We start from the raw sequence: 14,643 nt of genomic DNA, 5'->3' as shown, positions 1-14,643 counted from the left end.
TAAATTTCAGAAAAAAGGAAAAAGGAAAAAAAGAAAAAAACATCAATCAAAATTAAATTTTTTAGGGGCATTTCATTTGTTTGAATTTTATTTTTTTGACTTTTACTGCTTTATTTGTTAGAGGGAAAAAAGAGAAAAATGAATGGTGGAAATGAAAAAGAAAAAGGAAAAGATAGCTTCCACGGTTGCTTGCATTTTGTCTATTAAAAAGCCATAATCAATGGCTAACAATAAGGGGAGGAGCTGAGGTTTTTTCTGAGTCATTGATAAGGTTTAAGGGGTTTGGATGGGATATAAAAGAAAAGGCTAAGGGTTCAAGGAAAAGGGGGCGGCTGAAGTCGGAGAAAGAGGAGAGGGTAGATGGGTGACGGCTGAAAATCTGGGGCTGGAGAGAAAAAGGGAAGAGTGAGAGATACAGCGAGAGGGAGACCGAGAGCAAAAGATAGGTTACGGGCTGAGCATGGTTCGAAGACTCGGCCGAGACCGAGACGACTCGGCCGAGTCGTCTCCGTCTCGGCCTAGTCCGAGACGATACCACGACCGAAACGTTCCGAGATACGTGATAGGTTGAGACGTCACCGTGAAGGGTTGAAACGGCGGAGTCACACCAAGTCACTCCGAGTCATCCCAAGTCAACTTGAATTTTTATTATTTTTATTAATTTTAAATTATTTTTGCTTATCATATTTTTTACAAATTTTAGAATATTAAATATTTTAAAAATTTGTGTCTCACTGAGACCGCAACCGATATGCCGAGACCGATATGGAACGTTCCGGGCCGCGACCGTGACCGCGACCGCGACTTTGAACTATGGCTGAGGGTTTGAGGAAGAGAAAAAACCCAAGTGAGCGAGAGAGAGCTACGGCTGAGGGGAGAGCTTGGGGGGAAAAGGAGAGAAACGAACGGTAAAAAAAGAAAAGCTTCAGAGAGGGAAAGGATAGCTACGACTGAGGAAAAGAAACGGGATCCAAGCAAGGGAGATTGAGAGAGGGTGACAGCTAGAATTTGGGTTGGCGGCTTGAAGAAAGAAAAACCTACGGGCAAAGGAAGGAAAAGCTAAGCTAGAAAGGGGCCGTCGGAACTATTCACTTCAACCGCCATTTCAGCCTTCCATCATCACCGGCATATCTTCACCAAGGTATCTCAGTCATGAACTCACGCCAAGTTTGTATTTTTCTGTTGTTTCTGTTTTGGTTTATGGTTGAGGAACGCATAGGGCTTTGACCTGGGTTTAGGGACAGTAGTTTGATTTCCTCGGTGGGGGGCTCTATGATGAACCTAAGATGCTTTTGTGTTTATGACTGATGTTTGTGACCAGCGAGCCCAGCAAAATTGCAGATCTTTCTTCCTTTTGTCAGATTTGCATAACCATTATTTCTGTTTTTTTCTTCGGTTCCCCGGGTTCGCGTCTGTTTGTATTGAAGTATGTCATCAGATTGATGACTCTTTCATCCTGTTAGCTCCCAGTTATTCGAGTACATGAAGTAAAAGAGAGATTTCTGCTTTTTCCCTTGCACTTCATCTGCGTTTTTTCTTTTTTGCTTCCCAAAGCTGTGTTCATAATCTTCTTAATGGAAATCAGGGACAAAATCATTGGCTTTCTTTTATGTGCATAATCTTCGGTTTTCCTGTTTGGGTTTTGATGCATTGAGGAACTAAAGTGCCTTGTTCACAAGTATAGTCTGTCTTGCTGCCTTTGTGATAAACTCAGCGCTTGGTTGAGTAGTGGAATGCTCTTGGTTGACTGCTCCATGCACGTTTCATCATAATTAGATGGATTGTGTTTGTGTTTCTAAAAAAAATGATGTTTTTTGTTGTTGTTCATGGTAGCAATAGCAGTTTTTTTTTTTTTTTTTAGAATTACATGTTCCCATTCTAAGTTTTTCTTGTCTTTCTTGGTTTGTTTGGATGTTGAGTTCTGGGAATTCTTTGTTTGGGATCAAGGCTTTGGTGTTGGTTTGAGATAGTGGCTGATTCTGATGGAAAGATTGCATTAGAACGAACATCATAATTGTGGGAAAAACATGGTTGAAAAATTGCAGAAATAAAACCCATTTCACAGCCTGTGTTATGTTTGTTTTAGTTATCAAGATCTTTGGGTACATTCGGCCAAAAGTTGCAGAAGAATAGCTCCAGTTTGCAGAATGTTTCTTTGTAGTATTTGCATGAAACTTCGCATGGAATTCTTCCAATTATTTGCATTGTTAAGGGATGTGTACACTTGGGATCCTCGGTGACATGTTTCCTATGCCAATTCAATGCCACCTATAGTATTGCGCCAAGTGTCATGTTATTATTTACACTTGTGTTAAATCAAACCAAGTTAAATCAAACCAAGTTAAATTATTAGAAAATTAAAGTGTAAATAATAACAAGACACTTGGCGCAATACTATAGGTGGCATTGAGTTGGCATAGAAAACATGTCACCGAGAATCTCAAATGGGATGTGTAGCCATGTTTAATTGGAGTAATTTCAAAGTTATGGTATGAATCCGCTTTGCTGATTTGCGGAACCTTGTGCAATGAAAATATGCAGCAGAACCTTGCCGAGAACTTCATCAGTTGCTAAAGTTCTGTTGTAATATGTTTTCCCACGTCAACTTGCATGTATTTGCATGCAAAAGTAACTTTCAGAAATGGCCTTTTAACTCCCCAAGTCCTTTTTTGTGCTACTGTGGCCCAATCAATTGGAAAAATCAATCAAATTGACCCCTCAAACTTTCTTTTTCCTTTCAATTAGGCCCCCAGCTTTGCGAACATGGCTGTTTAAGTCATTTAAATGCTTTAACATTTATGTGGTTGTTTGTGATTACTTGACCCTTTCTTTGCTCTTAGACCCTTGAAGTTCCCAAAATGTTTTAATTAGGCTTGAATGATTGGTCAAGGTTTGCAATTGGATCCTTGGTAGTTTTCTATTTTGGAAATTTGATTCATAGTTTACTTTTTCTTGGAAATTGTGAATTATTTGGTTTCATTTAAGTTGCAATTGGGAGGAATTTGGTGATTTTGTTTACACTTTACTATTTAAATTGGTGCATTGACCCCTTTATTGTTTTGAAGCCATTTTTCCTTCATTTGCTTACCATTGCGAGGGAGGTACACTCTATCATTTATTTTTGACTTTATCTGACCCTACGTGCGTATATGTGTCTTATGTGTGCAATTGCATGACTTTAAGTGTTTATTTCATTTTCACTTTATTTATTTCTTTAGTTGCTTAGTTTTTGCTTTAATTTTAGTTCAATTTTATCATTTGGGAGGCACTTGAATGCCAAGTTGTAATAGTTAGGTTTATTTCATTTATTTTCCGTTTCCCCTTTAGATTGTAATAGGCTTTCCCCAAATGTAATAGTTAGGGTTTTATTTGTTTTATTTGCCTTACGTGTTTTGCATGCCTATGTGCTATGTGTTACCGCTTTCTTAGGGCTTAGCATCTAGATATACCATGCTTATGTGCTACGTGCTACGTGAAACTATGTGTTTTGCATGTCTATTTGCTTTTTAGTATTATATCTGATTATGTGGATGAATGCGCGTGACCGTGGCTAGTCCAATGCTAGTCATGGTCTTCCCCTCGAGCCCACACTAGTCCAATGCTAGTTGTGGTTCCCTTGTCCGATTTCCACTAGTCCAACGCTAGTGAGAATTCATAGATATGGGCTAGTCCAATGCTAGGCCCTTAGGGACCTCCTACGCTAGATCATGCTTGTATGACTACATCACACTCTCATGCATATTTTTCACTTTCTAGGGCCTTTTATCACTTTGTATGATATTCCCCTTATACGTATATCCCTTATCCCTAATTTCCCTATATATATACCCCTGTGTATGATACATGACATTAGACTTGCATTTCATTTTAGCAATAGGATTAGGGTAGTGCATTTGCTTGATTAGATAGGGAATGACCCCTTGAATATGGGATATGGACGAGTTTGGCTTTCCTAGGCTTAGCACGCTCGTATTCTCTCTATTAAAGGGAACATTGAAAGTCACGAGTATAAGTCCCCCGCACCCATTATGATGCATTCCTTTAGGTCATACACATTTGTATATTATTATTTTCTTTATTTTTTCTTTCCTTCGAGTCACATGACTTGCATTATTCGTGACTTCTTCGAAGAGTCTTTATTGGGCGTCACAATTAATGTGATTGGTACCAAATAAGATTTGAAAATACATTTCAACCCCCGACACCCTCCTAGGTCTAAAGTATGCATTCATATAGTACATCCAAAATGTGATAAATCTTTGGGTTAAAATAAGAAAGTTTTTGACTAAATCGCGCAACTACCCTTGGCTAGGTTGAAAGGGTGCCTTGGATTCTTATCCTTGCCTTCCCTTTCTTCAAATGTGACTCCCGAATCTTTTTCTCTGATTTTTGTAGATTTGGAGTCGTTTAAAAAGGGTTTTCTACTTTTTTTTCATTAAAAATTCATTTTTAGGTGACTTGGTACACCTTAACTCTATACTAAGTGGCGACTCCATTTTTCATTCAAAAACCCTTTTTAAACTATATTTTGGGTCAAATCGTCGCATTTTCAAGTCCCATTTAGACCCATGTTTTTCATTTTCTTTTTAAATCAAAAATTCATTTTCCTAAACAAAATTTATTTTTTCTTTAAAAAATGGGGCACGACACTATTTTGCCTCATCTCTTATTTGTCAGGAAATGTAAATTTTCATGAGCAATTATAACGTTATCCAAAAGCTGTCTCCCCAGGATAAAATCAGATTGAAAGGAATTTGATTTTATATCACCAAGCAACCCAAATTAATGCTGTGAGCATCTTGAAAACTGTTAGAAATGTATTGAAAACAAAGATGTGGATTTTCAAACTTGTTGAATTGATTTTCAAAGGTAAAAGAACTGAGCTTTGACATTAGAAATATTTTGATTTTCAGTAGGGTAATTTGGTGCAATTCACTACCAAAATATATACAATTTAAGCAAGGAGTAGATATTACCATAAAAAAAATATGCATCATCAAAGCAACAAACATGTATTTTATTATTTACACAGTTTTATTTGCTTTATCATAAACACATTTTTAATCACTTTTTTTTTATCTCACATGTATCACATTATAAAAGTGCTATAGTATTTTTTTTAAATTATCCTAAGTAATCTCCTATCCAAACACACTCAAATTGTTCAATTGAAATTCATCACACCAACCTATTCTACAAGGCTGAAGTGCTGTCACATGTTAACACTTGGTATCTATGCATCTGCAATATGCATAGTGTATTTCCATACAATAAGTATATTCAATATTACATTCAAGAGCTTTGCAACTGTATCCACTTCATATTGTATCTCCATAAGACATTAAGATGTGCTTAACTAAATCAACAGCAGAAAAGCAACTTTGTTTAACTATGCAAAGTTGAAGTCAACAAATGTTCACAAATTATTCGCAACTGAAATTATATTAAGGAATCTTTTAAGCAGTAGAAAAAAGTAAAAAAAAAAAAAAACAGTTTTAAAGTCTAAATTCTTGAAGGTAATGCCCTAAAAGATAGCAACATGCCATGAACAACACCAAAAAACCAGGGCTAAGGCATTTAAATTTATATTTCTCCATCTTTGAAGTATTTAACGTGAGAAATGCCATTATGCAACCAGGCCAATTCAGTACACAACCAAGCTAATTGTAAGGAATGCCATTACAAATTCCAATATGAGAAATGCCATTATATAAGAATTGGCAGGGCAAGATTCTAAGCTTCAGTACACAACCAAGCTAATTCAAATCATGAATCAGTCGCATACATAGCAGCTGATCGGCACAAAAACTCAGTTCAATTCTTCGGAAAAAAAAAAGAGTCAAACTTCCATAAAGTTAGTCAATCGCAAAATGTGCAGATTTTCTATTATGCAAGGCAAAAACATCCCTCTTGCTTAGATCTCATCGTTGGGTCATTGGATCACATGGATGAAGGAAAAACATCCACTCAATGTAGAGCAGTTTGGAACTTGGTTCAAACTATGCACCTTCAGAATACAATCGCATGGTACATGGCACTAAAGGACTTTTTTTTATTTTTTTTTAATCAAATTAAAATTTTATTGCTGCAACCAACAAAAATACCCAGATCGGGTCCAACCCATTTCCAGGAGTACAAATTCAAACCCTGACCAAACCCACCACCCCCTACCGCCAGCACCTACGAAAGCTTGGGAACCCGTACACATCCAAGGTAATGTCCCCCCTCACCAACCTAGGTAAAGCACTATAACCCTCATAAATGATAGTATGCCCATCCTCCACTCCAGCGTTAGACAATCTGTCCGCCGGCTTGTTTGTCTCCCGATAGCAATGAGACACGGCATCAAAATGCCGTCCATATTGCTGCAGCTCTCGTAGCTCCTTCTGCAATCGCCAAGGACATCTAACCTTCCCCTGAATAATCCGTACCAACACCATTGAGTCAGACTCTAGATGCAACCTAACTAAACCACGGGATACACCTAATCTAACACCAAAGAGAAGCGCTTTGAGTTCCGCCTGAAGGCTCGTAGCCTCCCCAAAAGAGCACGAGAAGCCAAGCAGGAACCTCCCCTCAGAATCCCTGAACAAACCCCCACCGCCACTCCTCCCCGGATTACCTCTTGAGCAACCATTGACATTCAGCTTCACTACCGTCCGAGTCGGACCTTCCCAACGAACCTCCCGTATAATAACCTTGCGTCGCAACCTACCTATCATTTCAAAAAAACCAATTCGTGAACTACAAGGCAGAGATATCTCTCGAAACTGGAGACAGACGCATTCTCTCAACTCCAAGAAAATCCGATCACAAACATGCACTACCGAGTCTAGCTTCCCCTCAAAGATCCACATATTCCGCATCTTCCATAAATTCCAACAAATTAACGATGGCAATATGCGGTGAACGAACCCAAGGTATGGATTCGTATTAGGTTTAACCCACCAACTCATCACCTTATGTCTAATCGTGAGAGCCTCACTAAATCCGCCGATGATACCCTCAAAGCAACCCCAAACCTGCCTAGCCACCTCCCCCGTACAAAAAATGTGACTAATAGTTTCTGGGGATGGGCTCAGAGAGCAACAAAAGCACTTAGAAGGGCCCAAGAACCCAAACTTGTGTAACACATCCATCAGCGGCAACCTACCATACATCAGGCGCAGCATGAAGAAAGAAATCTTGGATGGCAAGGCCTGATGCCACAAAGAACCAAATAGTCTGGAAACATTACCTCCTTGACGCACTATCTGATATGCTGATGTAATAGTAAATGCACCTGAATTAGTGGGGGCCCAGACCATTTCATCCGCCTCCGCCGCTGTAGAGGGAGCCTCCCTCAGCACCCGTGAAACCCATTCCGACGGTAACACCCTACTTAAGCCCTGCAAATCCCACCTGCCTTCCACAACAAAGTCTGCAACCGAGTGCTCCTGAAACGAGTCCACCTACCTACATAGCGGTTCCGCTCCCAATCAATTGTCATGCCAAAAGCTTGAAGACCTACTGCCCAGTGACCATCGAATATTCTCCTCCGCTACCCCTTGAGCGTGTACCATCCTCTTCCAAATGTACGACTGCCCTGGAGAGAGATCCGAGCAACAAGGATGCATCCCCTGGCAATACTTCTAGTGCATGAACTCAGCCCATAAAGACCGGCGCAGCCTAAAATTCCACCATAACTTCAAAGAGAAGGCATCAAACACATGCGCAAGGACCTAACTCCCACACCGCCCTCCGGGTAAGGCTTGCATAGCTGACTCCATTTAATCCAATGAAATCTCGGACCAACCTCAGAGGAACCCCATAGGAAATTAGCAAAAATTTGCTCCAACATGACAAACGTCCCTCGATGGGGGTTGGCGGCTGCAAAAATGTGAATCGGCATGGACGCCAACACGCTCCGTATCAGCACCAACTTCCCACCTGACGATAAGAGTCTCTCCTTCCACGATAAAATCCTACTTGCAATCGAGGTACAAATCGTAGAGAAATAACTCTTCCTCCGCCTTCCCGAGTAAAGTGGGCACCCTAAATACGTCACCGGAAATGATTAGGAACGAAATCCCGTGACCTGTGCTATAACTCGTCTCCGCACCTCCGACAGGCTAGAATGGGATAGAAAACCACTTTTTTGATGGTTTACCTTTTGCCCCGAAATCGACGTATAGTCCTCTAACACCTGCATCACCAACTGAAGTGATCTTTTCATGCCGCTCGAGAAAATAATGATATCATCCGCATAAGCTAGGTGCGTGACCACCGAGCATCCCTTCGGAACCCTGAAAGGGACGAAACCCTGACGCCTACTCAAGGAGTTAAGATGAAGAGAGAGAACCTCAGCGCATAAAACAAACAAGCTTGGTGAGATCGGATCCCCCTGACGAATCCCACGGCTAGATTTAAAGAAACCTTGGGGTGCCCCGTTGACGATAACTGAGAACCACACATTCGAGATCAGCCTCCATATCATATCAATCCACACTTCACAAAAATCGAAATGCCTCAACACTTGAATCAAAAATGGCCAAGAAACCCTGTCGTAGGCTTTGGCCATATCGATCTTCAAAACAACATTACCCCCTCTACTAGCTTTCCCAATATCTGTAATAAGCTCCTGAGCTAATAAAACATTATCAAAAATTTGTCTACCCTGTACAAATCCACTTTGCTGAGGCGATATGATGCTGGGTAACACCCTGCCCAATCGAGTCCTAAGATCTTGGAGAGCACTTTATTAAGAAAATTGCACAGGCTAATTGGTCGGAATTGACTAAAGTCTTGGGGAGAGCCAATCTTAGGAATAAGCACCACCCATGTCGCCGTGAGTCCCCTGGGCAGTTCCTACCCACAGAAAAAACTAACCACCGCCTCACATACATCCTTCGCCACCACCTCCCATGCAAAGGTAAAGAACCTCCCTGTGAAACCATCCGGTCCCGCTGCACTCTCCCCATCTATTCCAAACACCACCTCCCTTATCTTCTTCACCTCCGGAATCCGCACTAACTCCTCATTCTGGGCATGAGAAATCATGTGGGGAACCACGTCCAGTGTATCCCAAGACCCTGAGAATGGCTCAGCCGAGAATACAGCTTTAAAATACTCAACTGCCTCCACTGCAATCCGATCCTCCTCTGTTAACCAAACCCCATTCGTACCTTTGATTCGATGAATTACCGCTTTCGCCCTACGCTCCGTAACTATAGAGTGGAAATATTTAGAATTTTTATCCCCCTCCCTAATCCATTTCACCCTCGCCTTTTGTCTCCAATAACCTTCCTCTATCATTAGCGAGTTCTTCAACCCCGTCCGCGCCTCCTGAAGAGCAAGGAGATTTGATTCCGAAGGATCACTATCAAAAAGACCCTCCAACCTCAGTACCTCCCCCCTAGCCTTCCTTACCCCCTTAAAAATATCCCCAAACGAATCCCTAGACCACAATTGCACCTGCTGTTTGACCTCCCGCAACTTGGCAACTAATCTCTGCAGGGGCGGGCCTAAAAAAGTTCCCTCCCAAGCTTGTCGAATAACTCCCAAAAGCTCCGGCTTAGTCGTCCATATATTCAAGAATCGAAAGGACTTTGGTTTATTATCCAATCTAGACAGTGCTGTCAAGAGCAAGGGAGCATGATCCGAGGGGTCCCGCCCCAAATGTTGCACCATAAAATTATAATCTAAGAAAGACGCATGCTGATTATATAACAATCTGTCTAGCCTCTTCCAAATACGCGCACTCCCCCTCTATTATTACACCATGTGAACTTCGAACCCGAAAACCCAGCATCTCTTACCCTAGCAGAAGCCATAAAACAGATAAAATCCACCCCCTCCCCCAATCGAAAAGGTAAGCCACCCCGCTTCTCCTCCTCACTAACTATGACATTAAAATCCCCAACCAGGAACCATGGAGCATCGATCGGGTTATCTAGTAGTAACATAGACCAAAGCGACCTTCTATCCTGTTCATTACACTTTGCATGCACAAACGAAAAAACCATAGGACCATCTACCATAGGCGATTGTATTTTAAGCGACAAATGCTGACTCGACTCACCCAAGTGATCACAAACAAGTGAATTTGGATAGAACACCCAGATAGAACCTTCACTATTAGTAATGCACCTATCCATCCTCAAATTTAACCGTATCCATTGAATGTCCCCCACACACACCTTAGGTTCACAGATAGCAACTAACTGAAGTGAAGACTCAGCAATTAAACTTTTTAACCGACGAAGGTTTGGGGCACGCGAGATACCCCGAATATTCCAAAAAAGGAACTTAATCATCAGACAAAGCAGCAAAAGAGTTATTGGACAGCTTTGCCTTAGAGCGTAAAGAGCGATCAGTAGGGAATGTTACACGCGTACCTCTACGTTTGGATTGCGCCATTTGCTTCCCTCCCTCCTCTCCCTGCACCTTTTCCTGAACCTATTGTATAATAGGGTCGAGATTGAAAATATCCACCACCAAGGAACCAAAATCCCTCTCTACCGCCCCAACCTCACCTCTTGGAGATAGATTTCCAGCACTTCGTTCCGCCGTAGCCACCTCTTCCTCCCCCACCGTTGCATTCTCCTCCACCGTGAGGTCACCTGCCTCTCCAACCGCCTCCTGATCAGCAGCTATGTCCTTCAAGGGAGATGACAGCAACCTGCCCCCCAAATCTGGCGCAAGGACATCGCCACACCCATGCTGCATTTCTCCATGCAAAAGCACAGCTGTCCCTGCAGCAGACCTTGGCAACTCCAAACGCTGACCTGCATGTCCAGCTGCCTCCTCACTTGCCCCCTTCTCCAACGAACCCAGTACCATCCCTTCACCCACGGTTGCAGACTGATCCGTCCCACCCACAGGCGCCGCCGACCCTGGTCCAGCAATAGGCTCCATACCAGGAGCCTATCTCTCCACTTCAGGAGGCGCTACCATCACGCCAGGCTGCGTTTTGTCCATCGGCTGCGTCGGCTGCACCATTGCTGTTGGATAGAGCAGTCAACAATCTTCATGACCATGGCCTTGGCGAAAGCAATGAGAGCAGTACCTGGGAACATGTTCTGGAACCAGCTGCTGCCAAAACCCCCATAATCCCCATTGCCAATCCATATTCTACCTGGAAAAGCCTTAAGCAAATCAACCTCCACACAAACTCGCGCTACACTAGGACGCAAGCCAGAAGCCGTGGCTGCATCAACGAATAGGGGCTTGCCCACACAGCAAACGATCTGAAACAAACACTCCTTGTTGAAGTAATGTATCGGTAACTTGGGCAATTGAAATCACACCGGAACCACTGCAGGCTCACGGTCTACATAGAACTCTGGCGACCAATGAAAAACTCTCATTGGCTTCCCAAAGACATACCAGATACCCCTTGCCCATAGCCTATGAAAGTCAGCCTCCGTACCCAGCTTAATTAGAATATGCCTAGCATCCATCAACCCAACCGAAGCTTCCTCTTTCAGGTCCAGCGTTGGGAAAAATTTTCTCAAGTCCTCCATCTTAGGCCTTCCCTTCGAGAATTTTCCCACCAGAGCAAATTGATATGGTGTAGCTAACATCTCCAGGTCTGCTTGGGCAAACAAAACTGCTGGTTTACCAAATCTCGTAAGTACAAACATATAAATTTAATCTCAATTGTACCTACCAAAATATAATTTTAAATTCTACCCTAAAATACTACAATATTCTGAAATTAAACAAAATTCATATATTTAGGAATTAGATATTGTGAGTTTAAACTTTAAACCATGTATTTAGGAATTAAATATTGCAACTTTGTTAAAAAAAAAAGAGAGAGAAACTTGGAATCTGGATGAAGTCAAGAAACTAGAAAGTAGATATGAAAACTTGATAAGAAGTAAAAGATGAGAAGAAAGTGAGTGAGTGAGACACTTAGTAACTAGTCTTTGGAATTAATAAGAACCTATTCTTTTTTTTTTTCAATTTAATAGAAAAAAACAAAAAAAATACTGGTTCAACAGTTCATTTCGATTCGAATGGTTCACATGATTCTCATCAATTTTTAAATTCAATCAATCCAAATTAAGTATGAATCAGATTGGAGTCCTCGTCGGTTCATAGTTCGACCGTTTGAATCGGCCGGTTCAACCTGAATTTTAAAAGACTGCCAAAATATGTGTACTTTTACCTTTATACTCTCATTTATTTATTATTCTCTCTACTGAGCGGCCTCATATTGTACCATTGTCTAAATTTCAGTGCAGCGATTAATAAAATTAGATCCATTTTTTATCAAAATATATAAATACAAGGAATCTTCCTGATTCAACATCCTTAGTTTGTCATTATTATAATCTTTATTTTGCCATATAATTCAGACCAACTGACAAGCTTTTTAAGTACTCCATTTTTTTTTTAAAGTTTGGGTAACTAACATTTACACCTATATCTTATAGGATTTGTGTCTCTATCAATTTACATTCCTGATGGTAAACTCTTGGGATTTGGAAATTTTTAAACTCTTGATTGATCATAATTTTTCCCATTCTGTCCGAACAGAAAAAGGGAATAAGGAAACAAAAGCCTCTGTTCAGGTACTAAAAGAGAAGAAAATAACGAATTTAACAAATAAATCAATGAATTCATCCCAATGAATCAATGGATTCCAAACTTGAATATGAATGATATCTCATATATCTAGAGCCTCTCGTGTTACACTAACATAAGGTGTAGCCCTGAATCTCAATGCAGAGCAGGGCAATCAAGTTGAAGAAAGAAAAAATGCGCAAAAATGGAGAAAATGATAACGCTTCTTGCCATTTTGCTCCATGTTATTTATAGCAGTACTTTTATCATATTCAATCAGGGAAAAAGGAATGTTTGCTGAAATTGAACTAAACATCAGTTATAAATAGTTTGAAGTAGATTGGTGTATATTTACTTATTCACGTAGTAATGACATTAATGTGTTATAAAAGGAAACCTAGGACAAAAGTATCACTGGATTTCATCATTATCATTATCATTATCATTACTATATAAAATGTATGAATTTTAGCATTAGAGAGTGTAAGCACTTTTTTATTTTAATTTTTGTTATCACCAAATTACCCTTATGTTTTTTAATTAAAATTATTGCATTTCAATGTGATACTAATTAAAAGAAATAAAACGCTCCAATTGATTACATTTCGATAGTATTGGTGATTATAATTAAAAATTGCTCATTAAAAACTATTTACCTACCCTTGAACTTCATCTCCAATTATTATACTTGTATCAAAATTTCTTAATCAAAGTATGAAAATTTTCTCATTAGTCATTAGTTGAGATTGTACAAAAAAAAAAATCAATGTAAAAAAGTAGATACTCTCTAAAAAAAACAGAGAGAAATATACAAGAAGAAGAATGCCCTTATTCATCTATATATCTTTATACAAATTTCACAATTATGCACTTTATACCAATGGGATAATATTCGAAACCTCCCTTGAGGTTTCTCTTAATATCACTTGAAACCCTGAGGTTTTAGAAGTATCACTTACCTTCCCTAATACTTGACACACTATATATCACTGTGCGAAAATTAATTTTGCACTGCCTGTAGGTGTTACCGTTTCATCTGCGTTTCAAAAATCGTCATTCAATTGCTACCCACCCGTAATACTAACTCAGCAGCCACCCAGCTCTATCGAATCATACCCAACTACGACTCTGTGCAAATTAATGTTGCACTGGCAATATATTGAATTCTATTAAGTTGGCAATAACTTTGGCAAATAGGTTACAGCCCATCCTAGGAGTGGCCACGATTCAGATTTAAATCGAAACCAGATCAGAATTGATTCGACGGATTGTTGAACCGAAATCGAAACCAAATTTTGGACATCAAAATTGGAACTATAATTGTGGCTAAAGGTTTAGATTTAGGTTCATCAAAATTCTTAATCGGAACCAGAATCGAAATAGATGGTTTACAGCCCATTTAAACCTTCTAAAAAAATATTTGCCACCTAAACATATTTAACCAGATTATGATTTAATATCAATAGTCAACATCTACTACCAATAGCTCTAGTTCTAACCCAACAACTCATTGTCCTATTCCATTAATAAGTTTATACCCCATGACTAATCTAAATCTAAGATGAATCTAATCTAATCAATAACAAAATATTTTTTTTCATAAAATCTGCATAATTTTTTCTTTTTCTTGCACATGATGATATAATAAGTTTTTTTTTTGTTTTTACATTCATTATCATATTTTTTTAGAATCAATTTTATACCAACAAGTGTTTAAATATAACAAAAAGAATCGGAACCGTAACTGAAATTGTAGGTTCAAGAAACGTAGTCATAACTACTCTTTTGAGAACTGATTTATGTTCTATCTTTCGAAAGAATCAAAACCGTCAATTTTGAAACTGGAATCGATGGTTTCGAAACAGTGGCGATGTCTAACGCACCTATCCTTCTCTTATTCGGTCAATATCGAATTCAAATCGACCTCGAACTAATCAAGTCGAGTTTGAGCTCAAAAACATTAAGCTCGTAGGCTCACGAGCTCGATTATATATATATATATTTTTTTTTATTTTTTATTTTAATAGTAAAATTACATATATATCTCTAATATTTTATTATTTGTTAAGAAAAAAATTATTTTATTCATTT

The 14,643-nt window shown here is 39.6% G+C and overlaps 1 protein-coding gene across 1 annotated transcript; it reads right to left on the bottom strand.

Moving 5' to 3' along the window:
• Positions 1 to 6,167: 6,167 nt before the first annotated feature.
• LOC113738975 (uncharacterized) lies at positions 6,168 to 10,896 on the bottom strand. Its single transcript, XM_027266233.2, has 6 exons — positions 10,515 to 10,896; positions 8,884 to 9,680; positions 8,150 to 8,656; positions 7,923 to 8,034; positions 7,560 to 7,668; positions 6,168 to 7,401 (listed from the first exon to the last, which is right to left on the bottom strand). Exons 1-6 carry the CDS (start codon positions 10,894 to 10,896, stop codon positions 6,168 to 6,170), a joined length of 3,141 nt encoding a protein of 1,046 aa, XP_027122034.2.
• Between the last annotated feature and the right edge of the window lie 3,747 nt (positions 10,897 to 14,643).

Source organism: Coffea arabica, chromosome 4c (genome assembly GCF_036785885.1).
Source record: "Coffea arabica cultivar ET-39 chromosome 4c, Coffea Arabica ET-39 HiFi, whole genome shotgun sequence".
Taxonomy (NCBI): domain Eukaryota; kingdom Viridiplantae; phylum Streptophyta; class Magnoliopsida; order Gentianales; family Rubiaceae; genus Coffea; species Coffea arabica.
This window is presented reverse-complemented; position numbering and strand designations above follow the sequence as displayed.

Bases quoted from the DNA above. Each gene is read 5' to 3' on its own strand.
- LOC113738975 (XM_027266233.2), bottom strand. From the start codon at position 10,896: ATGGAGCCTATTGCTGGACCAGGGTCGGCGGCGCCTGTGGGTGGGACG. The intron at 9,681-10,514 runs GTGAGGTTGGGG...CGTCTTTCTTAG, and splicing joins TGGAAATCTATCTCCAAGAG to ATTATAATTTTATGGTGCAA. The intron at 8,035-8,149 runs GTAAACCATCAA...TGACGTATTTAG, and splicing joins CGTCGATTTCGGGGCAAAAG to GGTGCCCACTTTACTCGGGA.